This window comes from Apus apus, chromosome 1, assembly GCF_020740795.1.
Source record: "Apus apus isolate bApuApu2 chromosome 1, bApuApu2.pri.cur, whole genome shotgun sequence".
Lineage (NCBI taxonomy): Eukaryota > Metazoa > Chordata > Aves > Apodiformes > Apodidae > Apus > Apus apus.
The window spans coordinates 198,956,280-198,980,110 of record NC_067282.1 but is presented as its reverse complement, the minus strand read 5'-3'; the positions used below and the strand labels follow the sequence as shown (position 1 = coordinate 198,980,110).

Here is a 23,831-nt window from a genome sequence, read left to right as displayed (position 1 = left end):
TAATTTGTTCTGTCTCCTCTTTCTGTGGCTTATCTCAGGAGGGTCAGCTGTGTTCTGGGAAGCACTGCAGGAGCTGTGTCTTTCCATTCCTGGTCACAAACTGCCTTGGCCTCCACACACACCTTTGCCACTGGCTGCCTAGCACGGGGCAGCTGGGTGACAGAAAACTCCCCTAATCTAGTGCAAAACCAGTTTCACTCTTCAGATTCGAATGTTCTGAAATCTTTTTTGTTTTATACATGCTCTCCCAGCCTATGCACATTATACATTCTTATCCCTTGTAAGAATAGATAAGAAAAATGTGTTCCTATTCTTGATAATAGGAGATGAACTTAAAATGACAGCTACAGAGCTTGATTTTTCAGCTCGGGCAGCAAATGCAGAAGTGTTGCTGAGGAGAGCTGACCCCAACACGTGCTGCTGGCTCTGCTGAAGGCCATCACAACAGAGGTGCCAGCTGCATCCTTACGATACCCTCTGGCAGCAGATCAGCAGCTGCAAGAGTGTACAGGATTAGTAATAAATCAAATGCATCCTGTGAACGTTGTTGCAGGATATGATTAATTTCCACATATGCCAATAACACAGTGAGCGAGCTCCTCCATATAAAGCTGCCTAATACTTGACTTCAGGATTTGGCTTGGTATATGCTCATTTGAGACTCATAGCCAGTTTACCCATATCAGCATATATTATATTGGTTTCTGTGTTCAAGGTCAGACCCTGGTAAAATTTGCAATTTACAGCAAGGAGAAGTTTGCCTTGCAGCAATGGATGGAGATTAATATGAGTAGCTTTGCATGCATTTCAGGAAAACATATTAGATTAGCAGGTCCAGGGAAAAGGGAGCTTGCACGTGTCCAAGCAACAAATCAAAGAGCCAGAAGAGACCACAGTGGGCAAAGCCACTAGACAAAGGTGCAGACTGAAGTAAATGACATTGTGTTTCCAACACCCATTGCAACATGCCAGGGAAAGTGTAAGGGGATGGAGACTCCTTCACCTCTGTGCTCCTCATCCTGGTGTCTAAGAGCCCATATAACCCTATGGCTGTGGAAGAAGCTGACCCGACCCAGCTCTGCCTCAGTGCAGTGTAAATCAGCAGTGAACTCACTGTCATAATTCACATTTACCCCTGCATAACCACAGACAGAATTTAGCCTGTTAATATTTCCCTCCATCCTTTCCTCAGAATGATTGAGGCCTGCCAAGGGAATGGGGCTGGTGTAGCCTGTTGCAGCTGAAACATCCCGAGGTGGGAGGGAAGATCCTCATATCTCTCTGCAGAAACTCATTTTCCTCCTCATGAATGGCTGAAAGAAGACAAGAGAGAAAGAGCCACTCCTGGAGACTTGTGGGGTGGAAAACCTGCTGTCTCAGGCAGTGTTCTGCTAGGCAGCTTTCAGGCTGCCTTTCCTGGTGTTTGGGAGGAGGGTGTCTTCTAATGACTTGATTTTGTCCCTGCTGAATTGTTGGCCTTTACAGTGTTTGGATTTCCTGGTGACTCCATTGTGAAGGGCCCTATTCACTCAGGCATGTTTACCCAGCTGTGGGAGCTTCTCCGAGGCTGCTGCACTTGGGAGCTGGACTTAGCACCATGGATTGTGGGAAAGAAAAAAGCAATAAGCTCAAGAAGGATATGCCTAGGAAGAGATCCTGCTGGAAATGTTGTATTTACCATGGGATGGCCAAGTGCATGAGATGGCCTCATCCCTTGGCTGGCAGTGAGCAGCTGCTCCTCTTGGGAGCAGTGTGGTCAGGGGCTGTGCATGACCTTTCCAGGACAGAATCCTGCTGGTGGCCCCAAAAAATATGCTATTTTTTTTTTTGTATTTGGGTGATTTAGGGGTGTTGGTTGATGAAGAGCTCAACATGAGCTGGCAATGTGTGCTTGCAGGCCAGAAAGCCAACGGTATCCTGGGCTGCATCACAGGAAGCATGGCCAGCAGGTCGAGGGAGGACATAGACCTATTGGAGCAAGTCCAGAGGAGGGCCATGGCGATGATCAGAGGCCTGGAGCACCTCTGCTATGAAGAAAGGCTGAGAGAGTTGGGGCTGTTCAGCCTGGAGAACAGAAGACTCCAGGAAGACCTCATGGCAACCTTCCAGTGCCTGAAGGGGCTCTAGGAAAGCTGGGGAGGGACTTTTCACAAGGGCTCGTAGTGAGAAGACAAGAGATAATGGATCAAAATTGGAAGAGGAGAGATTTAGGTTAGAAATTAGGAAGACATTCTTTCCTGTGAGGGTGGTGAGACACTGGCACAGGTTGCCCAGGGAAGCTGTGGAAGCCCCATCCCTAGCAGTGCTCAACGCCAGGTTGGATGGGGCTCTGAGCAACCTGGTCTAGTGGGAGGTGTCCCTGCTCATGCAGGGGGGTTGGAACTAGATGATCTTTAAGGTCCCATCCAACCCAAACCATTTGATGTTTTTATGAATCTATGATTTAGTAAATTTTAGTGACTGAAGGAAGCACAGCATTGGGGTTTGGGTTCCCAGCCAGCCTTTAGAGGAAAACTTCCACTGAAGTCAGGGAAGGGCTATTGATTTAAATCCTCAGAGAGCCATCTCAGCTGGCCTGGTGTACAGTCAATGGACTGCCTATCAGCTAGTACAGATTCTAGCTGAGCTCTTTTCCCTGGGGAGCCTTTTCCTGTTATCCAGGAAAAGGCTACCCTAACTCTAATCTTCATCTTCACCTTCACTTTAACCCTAACTCTAACCCTATCCTTAACTTTATGTATCCCCTCTCTTGCCTGTTCACACAAAGCACAGGGTGCAGTGGTGGCCCCAACCCCTTCCAGCCCAAATGTAATTTATGCAAACATCTACAGCTGAGTGCTGCAGCCCTCAGTGCTCGTGGGGCCTTATGGGGAGCTGCAGCACTTTTGCTGCCTCCCACAAGCTGCAGGACAGTACCCACACACAGAGTCTCCTCTGCTTGCTCACCCACACACTGAAACTTAGCGGAGCCTTTTAGCTCCTGCCCAAAAATATGTGTAAAGGGACCTTAATGAGGAGAAGAAATCAAATCCTTTTAACCCAGGCTGCTTGGTTCATGGGTAAATCTGTGAGCTGGAGTATGGGGAAATTCTACAGATCTGGATTTCTTCTCACTTTGCTTTGTGCAATCCCAGCATTGCCAAAAGGTGACAAAATTCCCATCTCAGTGCATGGTTTGCCTCAGATAGCACAGAGAGAAAAACACCACCCATGTATAAGTAACTGCTTTCTCTTGAAGGAGAGAGCAAGGGAGAGGAGCAGAAATCATAATAAAAAAAAAGGACAAAGACACAATCAGTCTCTAAGGCTTATAAAAAACAGCTTAGCCTTCAATAAGCAATTATTTGAAAATAAATTAGTGGAAAAGGTTACAAGCCTTCTCTTGAGCAGAGCCTGTCACACTGCTCTTTCACATCGTGGCTACAAATGGAACAAGTCCATGGCATTTCTTTTCATTTCAGATGCCCTGAAAGGTTGCATTACTCACTGGACCTTGCTTTTTTCCTTTCCCCTCTTGCACAATGCACTGAGGAATTCCTGGTGGGTGATTCAGGGGGTGATGTGTTCCAAGCCCAACCTGCACACCCCACATAGCAAACAGAATGGCCTCAGTCGGCTGCTCTGTGCTGGATGTGGGAAGTCCTGTCCACCTGTCCATCTCCATCTGAGTCTGCCTGGCAATAAGGAAACCATGGAAAAGGGGGGAAAATTCAGGGTTGCTCGGATCCTGCTGAAACTTCACCAGTGGGAGACAGGAGCACACGTGGTGCAGCTGGGAAACAGGATTAAAGATCGGATGGGGAAACGGACCCTGAGCTTTGCAAACACTAGGTTGGCCTTTTGTAGCTGGGCTCTGTCACTAGGTGGTACTGTGCATCACAGCTTTGTGCCTTCTCCCAATTCCTCACTCCTGTAATTGGCCTTCCCCTGAGTTAGATGTTTTGCTGGTATATAGTATGCTTTGGGAGAGGGAACCTGCTGTCCAAGTCCTCTCCTGTACTCCTGACCTCACACATGGGAACACTCAAGGCAACAGAAGACTTCTGACTCAGCTAACGTTCAGCACTGGTGACTGATTTGAGCTTCTGCTGTTAAACAGCACGTGTTTAATGCTGCCCTGCTGAGCCATTTGGTGATGGATCATAACACCTTTCATCTCCAGATGCTCAGGCTCATGAAAGGGATGGAAAACCCAAACAACCTAGGAGTGGTTTTGTAAAAACAGGGAAACAAAAAATTACTTTAATTCTTTTTTGTAATGAAACCGTTCACTCTTTGAAAGACCTTTATCAGTCCTACCACTGCCTGGGAAAGGGCAACAAAGAGGCTTGCGGGATTTTCACTGCTCTTCTTTGGAATTCTGGCCAGAATCCAAGTTCAAGGGATTCAAAAGAACCTGGAAAGGAGGATTTTGCTTGGTTGTGCCAGAAAGCCTGAACGGCCCAGGCCATCAGCTGATAGTGATGGGTTGCCCAGCAGTGGTGCCACATCACACATCCCTGCTTCCACACCAGCTCCTGCTGCACATGTTTTGTGCAGAGAAAAAGGTTATTAATCCAGCTCCTCCTCTCAAAGTATGGTCTCAACCCTATACAGTGACTTTCACTTCTGCCAGCCCACGGTGTGGAAGTAAGACAAGAGCCCATGACACAGATGGTATTAACAGAATCACAGAATTGCCAGAGTTGGAAGGGTGGTGGTTTTAAACTAAAGGAGATTAAATTCAGACTAGATATAAGGAAGAAATTTTTTACAATGAGGGTGGTGAATCACTGCACCAGGTTGCCCAGAGAGGTGGTAGATGCCCTCTCCCTGGAAACATTCAAAGTCATGTTGGATGGGGGGCTCTGAGCAACCTGATCTAGTTAAAGTTGTCCCTGCTCACTGCAGGGTAGTTGGACTAGATGAACTTTAAAGGTCCGTTCCAGTCCAAACCATTTTGTGAGTCTGTGATTCTATGATGCAAACTGTTTTGCTCATATAAACTCTGTGCTGAACAACTGTGCTCTCTCTCATTAAGAGACCAGTTTATTGTGCTTTTTGCAACCTGTATAAAAAACTTGGCTGAAACCTCCTGTATAAACTCAGATCATCCCAAAGCAAATCCTAACAATGGGAGGAGGAAACACCAACACCCAGGAAGCAAAGGTCATGCAAGATCTCAAGATCCTACAGTCCCCCTGGCAAAACTGGGTGCAGAGCCCAGTGTCCTTGTCTCAGGCCAGCACAAGGGAACAAAGGCATATTTCATCTGGTAAATTAGCACTGCTAATTTCTGTCTATTCCCTCCAAAATGAAGCAGCATATCCAGCACTTCCCAGCATTTGTCTACTCCCCAAAAGCCGCCTCCAGTCCAAAACAGCACCAGAAGAACTACTGATTTGAGATCCAGCTTTTTCCCAGTCTGTCTCCAGACTTCACACGGCTGTAATGGTACTAATTTAAAACTCCCTTTATTTTCATAGCTACAAAACTGTCAAATGATTAGTGATTCTGCAGATTTCCCCAACTGACAAATGCCCCAGCAAAACCCTTTCAGAGTGTTTTTCTGAGTGTGTTTCATTGCATGAAGACCTTCTGGGTAGTTTGACATAAAAAAGGAAGAGCACACTGATGGGTAATCAAAATTAAATCAAAGATGACTAAGATAGGAGTCTTCAAATAAGTGGTCCTGGCATCCCCAGCTGCTGCAGTACAACACCCAACCACTCAGCTGCACTTACTCCTGGGGTGCACCACGGACATGTGAAGGAGTACTTGGCATCCTAAGTGGCATTTGTGCCTCAGAGGAGGCTAGAAATAGTGTAATTTGAAAGCAATTTAATTTGCTTATGAACAGGAGATATGGTAGAAAAGGAGGTGCAACTCCTGGCAAGAACCAGAGCAAAGAATACTGAAAATCAAGAGGAGAAACAGCAGATGGAAGGGAAGCAGGTCTGCCTGACTCTTTGAGGGGTCAGCTACATGGTGTTTCACGGGCATTGCAGCTCTTCAAGGCCATAAGCTTGTCATTGCTTTGGGTCTATCACCCTGCCCAGGTCTCATACCAACTAATCAGAGAGCAGCATGGTTGCAGCAAAGCAAATAGTGGCTGAGAATGAAAGAGGAACATCACACTCTTGGAAAAGATGCATGTGAACAGAAAGCTTTGGTGAAGACCTTTCATTTGAAAAAAAAAACAAACCTTGGAGAAAAATCCCAAGAGACCATCCAGGTACACTCATCCCTAAAACACATCAAACTTGTGAGACATGGGAGCTAATGTCCCACTGAGAAACCTTATGGTTGGCCTATATTAATAGCAATTCATCTCTGGAGACCTGCAAAGTGTATGACTCCCTGTTAGAGGAGGGGGAGACTTCTGAACGATTTCCAGGATAATGAGGTCCTCTGAGAGTTGGGTTAGTGAAGTGACAAGGGGTGAGGTAAACCAACAGTTATCAGCTCTGACAAAAATTAGCAGTGTCCACCCTTGAGCATTCACAAACGATGTCTACACCGTGCATGCCATATTCCCTGCTGCATTCTCCTGGCTGAGTTTCATCCACTTCCAATCCTCCCAAGTCTGATGCAAGAGGAAGCTTCTAATGTCTAGCATGCCTTCCCCATCCACAGTTAATGGTTAAGACATTACCCATGAGTATTAATAAATGATAGATGTTGGCCCAGGCTGAAGGTGGAGCGGGTAGGAGAGGGTCCTGAGCAATCCTAGACCTCTGCAGAGCAGGTGGGTTCATCTCTCCTGGTCACCCCCAGCTATTGTCAGCACTGGCAGGAGATTTCTGATCTGCTTTACGTATGAACTGAAGATGAGATGAATCACAGGAATCAGTTTGTGCTCGTTAAAGCATCCACAGACAAAGATGCAATTAGTTTCACTGTTATGAAGTGGCATGGATGGTAATCATGGCCTCCCACTCAGGGCACAACAGTGGGTTACTAATTGGAACCAGTGTTTATCACCACCATCCAACAATGGCTCAAGGCTTAATCACTTCTGGCTGGTCTGGTGCTCAGGAGGGGGATTGTCCTCATGGCTTATCACTGCAACGTGACTCCTTGGCACAGTCAAGGGCAGTGCTTGAACCTGGGGCTGTCTAGACCAAGATCTAATTAACCCCTTGTGACAACTGCGCGTACACCAGCAGAAGGGCAGCATCTTCAGGCTGGGGTGACTCCAACCCTTTCCTGAAGCATTCCATAGATGGGAATGACTTTGGCCAGGAGGTCCCTGCACAAAGGGCTCCTCATCTGTGCCGGGACATCCAGGCGCTGCGGCGTGTGATAAGGTAAAGAAAAAGCCCCTGGCTGCAGCCCTACCCCCGGTCACACAGACCATGGCTGTTTACACTGGCTCCTTCACAGGAATTCAGGATTTCAGTCCTGTGCTATATTTAGGCTGTGAAACTACTGATATTTTTTAGGTCATTGGCCTTTGACATGCAAGTGTATTTTCTGAGAGGAAAAATTTCAGCTCTCGACTGAGTGGTGGGAAAATACAATGTCCAGAAATGTTAATTTTTCTAAAACTGGAGCCAGGAGTTAGGAACCGACAAGGGGAGTTTACATTACAAATACAGTCTGTTGGCTGAGCCAGATGTTTCAGGCAGCCCCATGTCAGGGACCCCCTGTCTGGGTTAGCAGGACTCTCTGGCTCCTGACACTTAGGATGTCCTGAATATTTACATTTCAGCTTTTACCATAAGAGGAAGAAGAGCTGTTAAGAGCTGATTATCTTGGGAAAAAGAGGAAAGAGGTTGAAAATGAGACACAGTCCTTTATTGAAACATATTATCTGGCATTTAGAAAAGAGAAGAAAAAAAAGTTCCACTTTCAGATTCCCTGTCTGTGTTACACTGTGTTTTCCAAGGGGAGAAGATTTCTGCGAAAATGGCTTGAATGAAAGAATCCCTTTGTAGGAGGTTATGACTGATAAATTACAGGAATGTTTGTGATATGATATAATAGTGGCAATTAGGAGACATTTCAGATGATGACTGCCTGAGAATATGCAACACAGTGAACTTCCCAGAACCTCTTTTCTAAGATGAACAGTGACTCTGTTCTCACTTTAATTAGAAATTATCCAACCCCTGTGCTGCTTATTCCCCTTCCTGCTTTCCTACCTCCTCATCCTGGTGGCTGCTCTGATAGAAGGTCTGTCACAAATGGCTCCTCATTTGCAGTCTGGTTTTGTGAAAACCCCAACCTATTGCCCGAGGTTTTGCAAAGCCCAGCTCAGGCACAGGCCCTGCAGATGCTCAAAGTTGTCTCAGCTGTGCCAACATACAGGAGGACCCACCTGACCCTAGGCTCCTGCGGCTGTGGGGCTCTGAAGGGTACTAAAAACACACTGCAAAAAAAGAGCAGAGGTCAACCTAAGTACAGCAACTTACAGTAACCTAACAATTGGCAGCCCTCAAACAGGTCTTTCCTCATCATGAGCTGCCTCCTCATCAGCACAGAAGTGACCGTACAAACATGTTAAGTCCCCAAGGACACAGAGGCTGAGATCAGGCCCCGTGAAGTGGAGTAAAGTGGGCTTGTGATGGCTGTAAAACACACATTCCTGCCCTCCTGGAGCTTTACAAGAGTCCCTAGAGTCCCAGCAGTGACCAGTGGAGTTAGTGAGTAATTGCACGCGATGGGGTTTGCAAGTTTTGCAATGTTGCAGACGTGGGGTGGCTCCTGCCAGGTGCTGGACAGACACTAATCCCCCAGTGGGGTGCCAGATGGAAGTTCACAGCACGAAGGAATTTGACCTTGGATAACTTTTTGCATGTGAGACTTAGCACTGGCTGACATGTGGAGCTCTTCTCCAGAAGCAGGGAGGGACCAGCCCCAAACTGTGCTTTGTCAGCTGTTTTGGGAGTCCTCAATGGACTCACGTGGTTCAAAAAAATACCTCCCAAACCGAAAGGAGAGGAAGAAAAAAAAGGAAGGGTTTGAAATCCCTTGACAATTTCCCTCCAGCTTGGCCCCATAGTCTTCCAGGTTAGAAAAACAACCCTCCTCTGCTGTGAGCCCACATGAACACTTGCAGTGCATAGAAGGTTTAAATTAAGAGTGGTATAGATGAATCAAAGAGAGCAGACATTAGAAATGACTATTTATAGTTAAACTTCAGAAGCTCTTCATGTGCAAATCTTGATAAAAGACTGGCTGTAGCCACTTGTGGGTGTCAAAGGGGCATGGGGTAAATATCCATCTCAATCTAACCTGGGAGGGACAGAGGGAAGGAAGGAGAGGCAAGACATACTCCAACTTAATCAGCCTCTGGTACTAAGATCTGGAAGTCATTCAAAGTCTTTTTTCTGTTGTTTTTTTTTTTTTTTTTTTTTCTATCACATGCAAGTCATCTTTCAAGTGCATAATTTGGGCTTGTTTTTCCCCAGAGCTCCCATGCCCAAGAGCAACTATTTTTCTCTAAACAATTGGATGCTGTTGGTTGGGTGTGAACAGGGTCTGTACAAGAGTGGTGATGATTCACAGCAACATTGTGGATGTAGCCACAAACACAGTTAAGGGAGGATCACATCAGTGGTGCTAGTCAGCTCCACCTTTGCTCCAGGAGAACATCCAAAACAAATGTCATCCATCACACAAAGCCTTTGCTGGAGCAACAAAGGCATGTTTGAAACAGAGAAGGAAAAAATGAATATTTTTTTCCCATGGTCATCTTATTTTAAGTAAGAGAAGAAACACATGGAAGCTTGATGGGAGTGGACCTGTTTTGGGGCTACTCTGAGGATGGATTTTTCTTTGAGGAAGAAGGGGTTGAATCAAACAAAAAGTCTTCAGGCTAAACTCCCCACTGGTTTCAATTACATTAGAGGGTTGAATTGCTCACAAATGTCTCTCTGGGGAAGGCAAAGCTCTTTACCAAAAGCAGGTTCCTGGGGGCCTTTCCCATTACAGAGCATGATGTATCAACTGCAACAGCTGAAGCTGGAGAACTCGAGCTGCAAGGCTGCTGAGCACTCTGTCCTGATCCCTGCTACCTTCCTGAGGGATTCCAGCATTTTCCACCCAGGCTTTGGATGACATATATTTAATCAGAACAGCATGACTGATCTCTACATCACAGGACTTTGGATGTCTAATACTTTGGCATCTAGTTGGGTTTAATGGTCTCAGCTCTTTCTGGTGTCAGCACAAAGGAGTAGGCATCTCCAGAGAGTGACTTGTACCATACACCCAAAACACCCATCTGAAAAGGAACCAGCATAGATGAAATGCTTAATTTTTGATATTTAAAGGAACATGAGATGCATCCCATCTTGTGTTTCAAGGCAATGTAAAGAGCTGAGCCTAGGAAGGAGCAGTTCAGTCCTGGCTTCTGCAAACCCAGGGGATCAAACAGTATTTCCCTTGCCTTGCTGGTAGACATGTATCTCCTATAAGTATGGTGAGCTGCTGGAGATCCTCTCAGTTGAGAGTGTTTGTATTCCTTGTGGAGATGACAATTTCCACACCTTGAAGCCAAAAGCAAAGACAGGGTCAGGAATGCCCAAGTTATTGGTGATGGACTTCAAGAGAGCTCAGCTTTGGGACAGATTCAAAACCATCCTGGGCTAGAAAAAAATCAGCATTGCTTGTTTGCTCCTTGGACAGTGGCCAATATAAGCTTTATTGGCAATCCTAACCCATTTATTAGTGGGCTAGAATTAACACCATGAAAGACTTTGTCCATGTTCATAACCGGGGCATTCAGACTCCTTTCTCATGAACAAACTAGTACTGGAGACTAAGTGTTTCTCACAGGGGAGCATGTCTGGAAAAATCCACATGTGAGCAAAGCAACACCAAGTACTCTTCCTCTTTTAAGAGGCTGCTGTATTTCTTGAACTAAAAAAAAAAAAAAATCTCAGTCATGAGAATTGATCACTCAGTCTCCTCCTACCATCCCTAGAAGTTCAAGTAAAGATAGATAGGAAGATCAATGTGGGTTTAAAGTCTACCAGTTCAGTTCTAGCAGAACTGAACAATTTGTGCAGACATGGAAAGCACTGCAGTGCTTTGTTTGCAAATAATTAGTGAGCATGAGCCCCAGCCTGGTGCAGCTCTATGTTGGCTTTAAAAAGTACCACTGCAACCCCCGGGGTGATTCAATGGTTCAGGTTCAACCATTGCCCAGCAAACCTCTGGTGTCTGTCCCTGCCCTCCAGAAAACCCCTTTGCCCCTTTCCCTGGTCCACAGCTGCCTTGGGGCAGAGGAAGGAAAGATGAGGCCCCACAAGCCGCTGAGGGGAGTAGGTGTTGGTGACTGTCCAAGAGGCAAAAGGGTTATTGCCCCACACTATCCAGATGTACAACCTCTTTTGAGCTCCTCCAGCATGATGGCTTACTCTGAATCCTCAGCCTGGGCAAGACATTTGAAGTAACCTTCTGGCTTTACCTCTCGTCCAACGCAGTGGGGGATGGAAACCAACCCTGGGCAGGTTGATTTGGCAGCCCCCCAAGTGGGGGTAAGCACTCCTGTCATAAAATCATGGACTCATAGAATGGTTTGTGTTGGAAGGGACCTTAAAAATCATCTAGTTCCAACCTCCCTGGGACACCTTCCACTAGACCATGTTGCTCAAAGCCCTGTCCAACCTGGCCTTGAACACTTCCAGGGATGGGGCAGCCACAACTTCCCTGGGCAATCTGTTCCAATATCTCACCACTCTCACAATAAAGAATTTCTTCCTAATATCAAAGCCAAATCTACCCTTTTCCAGTTTTAAACCATTCCCCCTCCTTCTAGCTGGGTATTTTGCAGCACTAACGCTTTATCCTCTCTCTCCACTGACTCCAATGCTGCATGAAGCTACAGTGGGGCTGGTGGCAGCCACACAGGTCTGGCCAGAATACCCCAGCACTTGCCAGCTCTGGAAAGGCAGGGGACATCTGTCTCAAATCCTGACAGCAATTACAATGTATCATAAAATTACCTGGGGATGGGAACTTGCTGAAGACCTCTTATGTTTTGTCTGTAGGCACCTCAAGTAGAAACAGATTGGGGTTCCTCCATAAGCTGATTTTTTTTTTTTTATTTTTCCCCTTGTCTGGATACGTTTTCTGGCAAAGATGAATTTTAATGTTCACATTTCCTTTCCCCTTCCCTGCCTGCCTAACTCCTTTTGCTTCTGCCTGTAATGAAGGTCAGGTGAGAAACTCTGCAAGCCAAAAGCTCCCGGAGCTCCCCGAGTGGCTTTTGGAAACATGTGAGGCTCATTAGCCCTTTCTGCAACTCTGGGGCTTTTGGGTGGAGGTTTTTTTCCTCCCCCTCATCCCCCCCCCTTTTTTTTTTTTTTTGGTGATTCATGTCAGTTGCTGTTGTGTTTTTGTTTTTGTTTTTTTTTAAGGGAAGCAGTTCAAGTCTCATAAATGCTCAAATATGTAGCAATAAAGTTTGAGAAGTCTCCAGGGTAGCTCTGGAGACTGTGGACTAGCTCAGCAAAGAGTGCTGGGGAAAAGAGTCACAGTTGCCTCCCACTTAAAGTGGGAATTAGGCAGGCTACAAGCTCAGAGGGGCCTTCATGATACCCTGCAGTATGTCTTTAGGGGGTGCAAAACCTCCTGAACACTGACTGTCCCAGGACCTCATGGGGGCCCACGGACAGAGCAGTCACCAGCAAAGAACCCTGCAAAATGCTGCGGGTGGCACTGGTGCCCACGTCCACCGTTGTCCTTATGAGCAGAAGATCAACAGCCGCACTTAAAAACCCTCTGCCCAAAACCAGAAGAGAAAGGGTCTGGGTGTCCTGACTTTGAGGGAGTCAGAAACATCTTCAGCTACAGCCTGAGACCTGAATAAGTTCCCATGCTTTCTACTGTAGTTAGCTAAAGAGAATTTTGTTGGTTCTTTTCTCCTGCCCACCCAACACTCCCACATGCCTAATCCCCCATTTCCTCAGCTTTCATTGTGCTGTGGCTGACTAGATTAATGTGACATGCTAATACATCAGGCCTGAAAGGAAAGCAAAGAGCTTGTTGTGTTTGAATTCCACATTAATCTACTTGGTGATGAAGCTATAAATCAAAACCTGGAAGTTTTACCAATCTGAAATTATGTGTTTAACATTTCAGCCCTTTCCTTCCTCCCTCTTGCCTGACATTGATTTGCACAGGCTTTTACAGAAGCAGGGCAGGGTTGCAAAATACTGCTTTTGCTCCTGAATCCCTAATTGCTCTTAGACATAAAGCCTTCAATGCAAGCAGGCTGAGGAGTGATGCTGAAACAAGAATGGATTTCCCAAATTGCTCCTTTATGAGGAGGAAGACCAGGTTCCTGATGGGCTACATGGGGCTGTGGGGATGTCTCAGAGCCCATTGTGAGGTGGGTAAGAGTCTGTCCATTTATCAGTGGAAAACTGATAGGGTAGATTTTTATTAGATATTAGGAAAAAATCTTTACTGTGAGGGTGGTGAGACACTGGCACAAGTTGCCCAGGGAAGTGGTGGCTACTGCATCCCTGGAAGTGTTCATGGCCAGGCTGGATGGGGTTTGGAGCAACCTGGTCTGGGAAGTGTCTGTGCCCATGCAGAAAGTTTGAAAGTAGATGATCTTTAAGGTCCCTTCCACCCGAAACCATTCTATGATTCTGTGAGTCTATCAGATATTGAAGACAATTCTGCACTTGTCTCTATAGCTTGGAGTGGGTAATTTTGTCCATCTCTGCCTCAGTTTCTACAGCAGTAAAATAGGCATGATGTTATTTAACCACTCTTCTGAGTGGCTAAGAAGCAGTGTGTAAAAAGCACACAGCACTACTGTGTACAGTGTGAGAGGAATTAAACATCTGGGGTTGGTATAACAGCTCCTTGAGAGACTGCTCTGTGTCCAGTGCTCTGCCTCTGACTTGGTAGGAGCAGTTGGTGGGACTTTAAACAGACATAAACACATTTTTACCAAAGATGTAGGTCCTGGCCTGCCTAATGTTCTTTGACACTGCACAGACATAGCCAGGAAACTAAACCATTTGTTGATGGATTTGGAGATTAAATAAATAGTGCAATAGCTTCAGGATGTTAAAATGCAGAACTGACTGCCTATCCCATAATAAAGCAGCCCTCCCCCAGCACTAATTGAAATGTATTTCCACAAAAGCGGGCACTGGGTGAGTTCACAGGGCCAGTTTTTCAGGAGGTCAGAGCAGTCAGACATCTTCTGGGCAGTGGTAAAAATACACCCAACAGCTCTGTGGCATCTCACACAACTGGCTGTCTGAAAGACTCAACTGGGGAAGTTTATTATTTGCTCATTTCCTTTTTCAAATGTGTTTCGATCATGCAGTCAGAAAGCCACATGAGGGATCACAAAACACAATTAAAACATAGCAAGTGTTCATCTCAATTAAAATACAGCAACTGGTGAATGTTAGCCCCACTGAAAACAGAGCAAGGCAAGAGGTTTGCTCAGGATGTGCGGACAAATGTAGCCCTGGGAATTGCAGTGGACTTGCAAGAGGGTTTATTTGCTGGGAAGAGAAATGCAGTCTGAGACAGATGATGGTATCTTGCTTCAGGGTATCAACAGCCTCTAGTTCTTGGATGTCGTGAGTAAAACAGCACCCCTTAAAGACACTGAGAAATGGAGTTACTCAGCATCTCTGAAAGTAAATCCAGTTTGGACACCAAGAATTAAGGCAAAAATTTTGATCGTTTTAACCTATTCTATAATAACTGCTTCTTAGAGTGCAACCTGAGCAAGTCCAGACTTCTGACTGCTGTGCCAGTTTGGATTTGAAGACTGAAATATCAAGTAGGATGGAATCCTGACCACCACAACCAGCATCACCCCAAAATTGCTATTCCATCTTCCTCTGCTAATGCATTGCCACTGATTTCCCAAGAGCCAAGAAATCTAAGTTTCCCTTGTCAGAAACAAGGGGAATTACACTGATTATGTTGATGCCTGGAGCTCTTTTTCTTTTCTGTTGCATTGGCAGTAATTCTGGACTGTGCCCTCTGTACAGTATTAGCTTTGTTTTCAGAAGTTTTGTAAATGAGATAGTAAAAGGGAATTACCAAATCCAGGGAAGTTTTTCAGGGTTTGTGTGGTAAAGACAAAAGTCTAGGGAAAGGACACAAAAAAAATTTCCAAGCTGGTATCCTACCCAAGGAGCCCTAGTCTTGGTTGGTGGTGCAAAGGAGGACCTGAGTCCTGCCCAGTGATGGGTGCACAGCATCATGGGTCCTACTCAGCCAGGAACCTGCCTGGGGGGTATGCTGCTGTGGTACCCCCAAGTCAGTCTCAGCAAGAGTGAGCCATCAAATGGCTCCAAAAGCACAGATGCACTGGGATGTGATTAACTAAAAGAAAAAAAAAAAAGGCAAGCATAAAGGAAAGGGGGATATATATATTTTCTTGGAGTATAAAACAGTTTTACTTAATTTTACAAAGCTGACTAATGTTTCTTTTTAGGGCTGTTTTGGTTCTGGTACCATGCAGAGGTCTTACAGCTGATCTGCTTTCCCCTCAAGTTGTTAACAACAGGGATCGATATATTAATATAGTTATATATTAATATATTGCAGCAACGAAACTAGCATGGCCAAGAGGTTATTTGCTCATCTAAACAATAAACAGTGGAAGAAGTCTCTGTCTCTGGGAAGTCATTAAATCAGCAGGATTTCTGTCCAAGTGATATGCTACTAAAATACCCTGTCAGCTTTTAAATTGGAGGAAGCTGGCTTCTGCAGTTAGGATAAATATATGTAAGTGCAGAGTTAGGGTCAGCTCATGCTGGCCACTAACACCACCACTGCTGCTGGCCCTCTGTGGTGATGAGCTATAAGATGCCTTTCCCAAGCAAACCTCCACCCAGCAGCGACTCTTCAGGTACCTGACCCATCATTTCAGGCCCTCTCCAAAAATTGGAAGCTCATGGGCACTGACAACCAAAGTGACATGGTTTTACTGAGCTTTTGCAGATGTTCATTGACTCTGAGAAATGGGCAACTATTCAAGTCCACCCTGCCCTGTGAGTGTCAGGCTCCACTGGTGCTCCTTTGGGAGGCACCCTTGCCTGTCCCATTTCCCTGATGATTCTAGCAAAGAGGGATAGTAGGATAATATGCCAGGAGTGTGATATAATGCCATGGGGGATGGCTGAAGACTGGTAATGGAAAAAGTGCACTTGTACTTGTGCTCGTTGCTCGCAAGTGAGTAAATCTGTTAAATGACCACTGATCCCAAGAGTTACCACAGGCTGTATCATCCCAGGTGCATGGTGCCTAGGCTGGGGTAGGTTATTTGTAATCAGAATCCGGGCACATCTGAAAATTAACTCCTTAGTTTTTGAGGGTGGTTTTACATGGATGGAGGGTCAAAAGAGGATTCAGCATTTACCTCTCTTGCTACCCCTTTCCCAGGCCCACATGAGCTAACAGGCCTGAAATTCAGAGTCCTAAAACAGGCTGCAGAGTGCAGATAGGGCAACCTTGCAGCACAGGCAGCCTCTGAACAAGCTGATCATCAGGTTCTTTGTACCAGCCACAACCAAGGACAACCCAGGGAGAGCAGCTTGGTTCACTTGGAGCCATCACTGTGGTAACTCTCATGAAGGTTCTAAAGCCATGTCCTGGGGCCACCAGGGCAAGCAGTGGGACAAGGGGTCCTTGTGGGTTTGTGTTACCACTCCAGACATCTTATAGGACAAACACATACTTAAAATAAACATGCCTCCCATGCCTGCTGAACTCTAAAAGAGGCCGTAAAATCTATTCCTGAAGTCTGCTGAAACCAGAGTATGATTCGAAGCTGGTTCAAAGTTTGCTGAAATTACTAAGAGTTTTCCCTTGGTGACCTTCTAAGTAATGCACACAGTTTCTACAGGCTTTTCATCTGGCTCCTTCTGTATAATTTGGCTTCACACACGGAGACTTCCAAATCACAGGAAAAGGAAAATACCAAGCAAATGGGAGTAGCAGAAAATGCCTTTTCCAAATGCGAACACCAATCAGTCAACCCAGCACCCGGCATTAGCCAAACCTGTAAAGCTGATAAATATTGTAATGGGTTTGTCTCCCCAGCAGAGTGTCTAGCCTGAGTTCTCTGAGGCTGATTAAACAAGCAGATGAGCTGGATACTGGTTGGTTTACAGTGGCATTTCAACCTGGGCTCACCTATGGACTGGAATGAGTTGCTGTTCAAAGTAGTATCCAGTCTTAGTACCTGTGCTGTGATGTTCAGATTATTTAAACCAGTTTAGCCAGCATCAGAAACACAGGGAGTTTTTTAGAGCTGTTTTGTTATACCTCAAGCTATAAGCAGTCAGTTAACTCCACAGAGAAGTCAGTCGACCGCGCCTCAAACCTCTCTATACCACACAGAATACACAACTAAAACAAAAGTTTTAGGCAATGAGACTCAGACATTGCAAGACAGAGCAGCCAGGAGTATATTGCACAGGTCAGGTAGGGATAACTAGTGCCACTGCAATTTAAAATCTACTGCCTTTGCCTGTTTTCTGCAGGTTACGTGTCTTTCAGTCTCCTTCTCTCCGGGTAAAATATAAATGACTCTTGTGCCTCCACAGGGTGAGGACACAGCACAGCCAAGGCTGGCTGTACTTCTGATAGAGAGCTCAAAGAAAGGGAATATAGCAGAGTGACCCTCCATTTGCATTTGTTTGTTCCCTTCTGCTCTGTGGGAAGGAGAGTTTGGACCTGTGTGTTTAGTCATGGGAGACCCCACCACCCCCAAAACCTGTGTTTATCCTCCCAAACCTCCCATACCCAGGGAGTCTCCTCTCCCCCACCACCTGTGGTAGGACCCGTAGCAGCTGGTAGAACAGGACAGGACCCTGTGCTACTCCCTGAGGAGTTTCCCCTCTGCAGCACCGGGGTTTGAGAGTCTGGCCTGGAGTTTTGTAACCCTACCTGATAAACGGCTCTGGAAATGCACCATGGCTTCAGCATGAGCTGCAGGACCCTCAGGTTTCCAAAGCGGCAAGTCCTCAGAGCCCGGGACGTCAGGCTCCACACCAGGCTGTCCCAGCTGTAGAGCAGATCCTCAAAGCCAAAGAGCACAGCAGCCATGCCAGCTCCTTGTGTGAAACACCCCGGGCTCCACAAGCAGCTAATCCCAAGGCGCCTTAGGAACTGCAAGGTTAAAAAGTCACTGCAATTTCCATCAAAGGAGGAGAAGGAAAAGAAAGGGGAAAAAAAAAAAAAAAAGCCCAAACCACCAAACCAAACCCAACAACAAAATCCAGCAGCCAAAATAAACTGTTTGGGGATGTGTCTTTCTCCCTTAGCACACACCCTTCAGGATGTGGTTTCTCCCTCCATGTATCTTCTCAAAGTGAGCTCTGCTGCACCCAGGGGTGAGCAGAGAAGAGGTAAAAAAACCTCTCCTGACTTGGGAAGGCAATTGCACATCCCTCAGAAAGGGCTTCTCGGTTACACTGCATCACATCCCAGCTCTCTGCTGCAGAACCAAGGAGCAAACTGAGATCCAAAGTCATCACTTTGCGAGCTCAGTCCTGGGACTCCATCCAGAGGGAGGAAAAAAGCTGCTTGCTCTCCCTCTGCCAACATTCCCAAGACATTCCAGTATTGGGCTTAACTCTTTCAAACACTCCCAAAGAACAGCTGAGAAGACAGCTTTGCCACGTGCAACATTTCATCCTTCTGTTCTGTGTGCTGACCAGCCACTGCACAGTTACACTCCAGACTTTTTTCCATCCAACAGTCTGTTCTGGAGCCTTTATATATTTTGGGCTCAAGAGGGTATCTAGTCTCTATAGCAGACTTAGTCAACAGTCTGCAAAGCACCTTATTTGCTCAAGGGGTGATAACTTGCAAAGTTGCACAGGTTAAACAGGTCACTTAAAATTAGTCTGATTCAGCTGGTGAGGATGTATTTTTAACCCTTGCTAGTCTTGCATCCATGAGGGTGGGACTCCTCTGAAAATGCCCAGAAGAATGCAATACAGTTCTCTCCATTTGAGCTGGATGCCAGAACACCCTTTTTTAGTCTATGGATGCAAAGATTTATCCCTGGCATTCCCTTCTAGAGTAGGTATTGAGAAGAGGTAAGGTTCCTGCCCATTTCCCCCCAGGAGCAGAGCAGGTTGTCTGGGTGGAGACTTCAATGCTGTCAACATTTACAGTCAGGTGGACTGAGGGAACTGGTCTGGTGAGAGTAAAAATACACCATCAACACAAGGGCTTTGCAGTTCAGCTAAATCACCACAAAATCCATGTGGGTAAATTGCAACAGCTAAATCCCATGAGTGCTGCTTCTACCTGTGGGCTGAAGATGGGGAAACTGAGGCAGAAATATTGTTAGCAAAGGCACAGTGCAAGCCAGCACTCGTGGAAACAGCTGCCTGACATGATATTTTTCACTCGTTTCACCCTCCCTTCAGAGGAATGTGCACAAAAAGGCAGCGGGACTTGGAGGGAGCAGATGGGAGTCAGCTGGGGAGTGCCTACATGGAGGCACTTCTGAAGAGGTACTTTTTAGAGGGGCAAACAGGACAATTCCACTTTGAGTTGAAATCATAAGGGACTTGCATGCCTTTAGTCCCTGAAGCTGCTGATTTAGCAGAGCTGAGAAGCCATAATTTCCTACAAGCTTTGAAGTCTTTTCTGATTCAACTCCCTGGGTGGGGAAGGAGCAGCAATATTAATCTCTGGTTGATTTTCTGCAGGTCTGTCCCACTCTGACCCCATCCATGATTTGGTCTTTGAGGACTGGAAGGCACAAAGTGAGCAGTGTGTCATGATGACGAGACAAGGATGCTCATCAACTTATTGACAGGGCAGGGGAGGGCCAGGAAAATACAGCTGCAATATTCACATTCTCAGCCTAATTGCTTCTTCAGGACATTGTTTTTATAGTGGCATCATAAAATATAGTAATAAAATCATAATCAATTTTCCTTCAAGATTGTTAGAAGCTATTCATTCTATAAAGTGTAGTTCTCTTTCTTCCTCTCTCTGTCCCTGCCTATCTGTTTTCTTGGTCTCCAGCCTTTGCTGCTGACCTCCCTATGCTCATCACCTCTTGGTTATTTCTTTGCTTGCCTGTAAACCAGGCAACACACTGTCTCCATTAGCAACAATGGAGACAAGGGACCAGGAACATCTCCATTATAAAGCCTCATTTGGAAGAAAGGTTTGGCTTTTATTTTTGCTTCTTTTTTTTTTTTTTATTAACTTGACTAGACAATATTTGCTCCAGGCTACATCCTGGTGTGTAAGATCTCTGCCTAGGAGCACAAGAGAGGAAAAGAAAGAAATATGTTTGATAAAGGAAAACAGAGGGGAGAAAGAAACCGTAGCAAGTGATTGCTCTGGGATGTGACCTAACCCCTTTGGTATTCTGCAAAGGGGGAGAGGAGGGGAAATGGAGGATATACCACAGTTTTAAAATTAGCTACTCCACATGTGCATCTAGTCTTTCCATATGCTTGAAAGGAGACTTTCAGCCCCCAGTCCCAACTTGGTAATTACTCAGCCGACGAGGGCAGCTCTGAAGGAGCCTTTTCACTCTGCTGATGTCATAATCAGACTTCCTGAAAACAGTTCCCCTACGTATTTATTTCACTGACAGACTGGAGGAGTCTCCTTTGAGTCACTTGAGTCTATAGCAAGCCCAGTGAGCATGTCAGTGTGTAGATTTACCCTCATGATTAGAGCAGATTGTTTGGTTTCCTGCGGAGGTTTTCCTGCTGATTAGACACATACTATTTTTGAGGGGGTAAAAGCAGTCTGAATACTGATTACCCATCCCACCTGACTTCCAAGGGAACTGCAACATGAGAGGTTTCTCCAGCAAAGACAACCCATCCCCTTGAGTCAAGGGGTACACCACCAAAGGTTCTCTTCTCCAGGCAGACACCACAGAAGGTGCTTGCACTAATCCAAAAAAGCCAGAAGTCATTGCTACAGGGAATGGCAGAAGAGAGGAGGAAAAATTACTGAGAAACAGCAACTTGGCTCTTCTGCTGGTATAAACTTTGAGTAATTTCTGAAAAATCATCTCACATTTCTGTAAAACATGCTGCATTTCACCTTCACTAAGGTCAATTAGGAAGAAAAAAAAGCCCTTTGCACTCTACGTAGATGTACAGACATTTGCAGGTCTTTTCAAGACAGCTTCCCTAACTATGCACTGATTATTTCCCACTGTGTCTAAGAAAATGTCAGGCAAAACATTTACTATGAAACCTCCCACGTTTCACTGACAGTCCAAAGCCTGTTACTAGGGTATAAAAATAGCTCCTTGCTGCCCATGTGAAAAAAGAAAAAGAAATAAATCAAAACAAGTAGCCTCAGACCCTTTGGGCTGCTGTGTTGTCTCATGGGGCTGTCATTGAAAGGCTCCTCACCGCAGGCCCTGCAGATCACTGCCTTCACTGATTCGGGGAGACAACGTCTGCCCCCACAGCTTGACAGACCCATCCATGTTTTGCCTTTAGGCAGATTGGATATTCCAGCCTCAGAAGGAGGAGTTCAGCATCTCTTTCCAGCGTGCTCTCGAGTAACTCTCTACCCACAACTCTCAGCTGGGTGTGGATGTCTTTGGGCACATTGAAAGACAGACGTGCTGGCTGGAGGGTTGTTTCCTTTAAGCTTGCTGTAGACACATCAGAAACATCGTGATTCTGCTCAACATATGGCCCCAAAGGTCCCTGCAGCTCCAGCCCAATGTGGTCTTTTAGGTCTTATTTCAAATCCATTGCCCTTTTTGATCTTTAGCTCTCTACAATGTTAAGAGGATTAGTGTTGTTAGAACTTCGTGTCTAAAGTTCCCTTTCATGTTGCAGCTTCATGCTTTCTGGTGTTGGAGGTGTTTTTTTTAAATGTTTAAAGAGTTACATTTTCCTCGTTGTGCCTTAATGGTACATCATTTTCTTGGCTGGTATGATGGCAACAATTCAATATGACCCACTGCCAAGTGACCAAACACATGGAGAAGGAGCCAACCCCTTTCCTTCCTTCACGTGTGCCCACACAGAGCCAGAGCCCTTGGTAGGGACTTACAGAAGTGACCTCCCTCCTGTAACTGTACTGAAACACAAACTGTCAAGATTTCTAATGGATGTTAGACACCAGATCAACTTGAGAGCCAGAGCCTTGGAGTGCCCAATTCCCACTCCAACCAAGGGGAGGGTCTCATCCCTCATGCTCAGCCATTTGAGCTTTATGTCTCCCCTGCCAAGTGGTCTGACTGTCACCCAAGGAAGGACCGTGGGCATATGTCCACTGGGAGCTTCCCAGAGTGCAAGGACTGGATACTGTTGGCTTTATTTCTTGTACATCTTCCAGGTTTTGTACTTTGTATAAGGAAAGGCTGAAGGGAAGGGTTTTTAAAGGAACTGGGAGTGCCATTTGAATTGAAGAAACACATCCTCTGACTTTGAGGACTACTTTCTACAACATATATGCTCTAGACAAAGGAAACTCACCTGAATTTTAAAAGAGTGAAAATAAAGTATGGATGTCCCTACTGTGTCTGCTGAGGGCTTTGATCAGCTAAGGGTTTACTGACCCTGTAATCATTTTAGATTTCTAAAAACTCATTACCTCACCCTGGCTGGGCCACGAGACCAGGACAACGATTGTGCCCGAACATTGGCAGACTTGTGGAGGAGGTGTAACACCTTTCTGGAGCTGTAGGTCAAGAAGCTGTACTTGGAACTAGCTCTCTAAAGAGCTGCTGCTCTGTGCAAGTGTGATGGCTTTGCCTGCACCACTTCAGTTACCTTCTGACCCATCACATGGTACCAAAGCCAGAGATAGAAACAGCCTCCACCCCTCACCCCCTGGTCTGCCACCACTGACAGCCCTAAACACCCCCCTGCCTAAAAAATCCAAGAAACTGAAGACTTCTCTGCCAGATACATTTTAGAACAGCCATCACGAGTCAGAAATCCTGGCCAGTTTCCTCTAGATGTTCTCACGAGTCCATATGGCTTAAAATGTTCCATAATGAAATGAACTGCTGCTTCACAGTAATAACTGAATGAAAATTTACTATTCCAGTCATCCACCTTGATCATGACATTTCTAAAGCTCTTTGGAAATGTAAAGTGCTCTGGTAGTGCTAAGTGCTATCCTTAGACAAACAGCAGCTCTTTCCACGTAAGGATGTATATGTCCTCACTTTAGAGAGGTTTTTATTAACTGGCACAGGAGAGTATGTCATATCCTCAAATCAAATGCATTTCATTTCCTAAAGTAAGCTGTGTTAGCGATTTAACAAGGTTTAAAACTAGGTGAATCCTATAAAGCTGGGCTTGTACTTATCCCTAATATTCCACTGACTAAAGTGATTTTCACGTCTACTACACTGAAATGTGAAAGAGATTGAGCAGAGATTTGCTATTCAATCCTCTTTCTCTGTGACCACTGCAGTGAATGAGGCTGCAGGAGGGGATGTAGGTCAGGACAACGTATTAAGCAAATAGTGCAGAAAGTGAATGGTGAGATCTTAAATACGATTACTCACTTTGGAAACCCAAGCTTATGATTAACTCTGATCCTGCTGGGGACTGTCCCATCCTGTGACCAGGGTGTCCAATCAAAGCAGCCCATGCTTACACATGCCCATTGCCCCAGGGTTTATCACTACGCTGCTCCCTGGTATTATGTGCAGAGATTCTTGGGAGAATTATTTTTGGCTAGTAGAAAAGAGAAAAAAAATCCCAGCCTGCATAGGAGGCAGGTATGAACAGGGGGCAACCTGAAGCTCATCCAGCAGCTGAGTTGTTTTCCTTCCAGGGTATTTGCCTGTGTCCAAAATAGCCTCTAGCAAGGTTCAGGGGTGAAGCAACACGAACCTGAGACAAAATTATGTTTGTGCCCATCAGATGGGCACTGAATTT

General features: G+C 45.7%; 1 protein-coding gene across 6 annotated transcripts in view; it reads right to left on the bottom strand.

Annotated features, from left to right (window-relative positions):
* The window catches only part of FRMD4A (FERM domain containing 4A), a 383,479-nt gene that overhangs the window by 172,012 nt on the left and 187,636 nt on the right, over positions 1-23,831 (bottom strand). The window contains exon 1 of one of the 6 annotated variants that reach the window (XM_051608163.1): positions 17,872-18,123. The exons of 4 other annotated variants lie outside the window; for them this stretch is intronic. In XM_051608163.1, coding sequence (XP_051464123.1) covers positions 17,872-18,030 — 159 coding nt within the window. In that variant the 5' untranslated portion in view covers positions 18,031-18,123. Of the gene's footprint in view, positions 1-17,871; positions 18,124-23,831 lie in introns of those variants that run through there. One more of the 6 variants, XM_051608108.1, reaches the window with a different exon arrangement.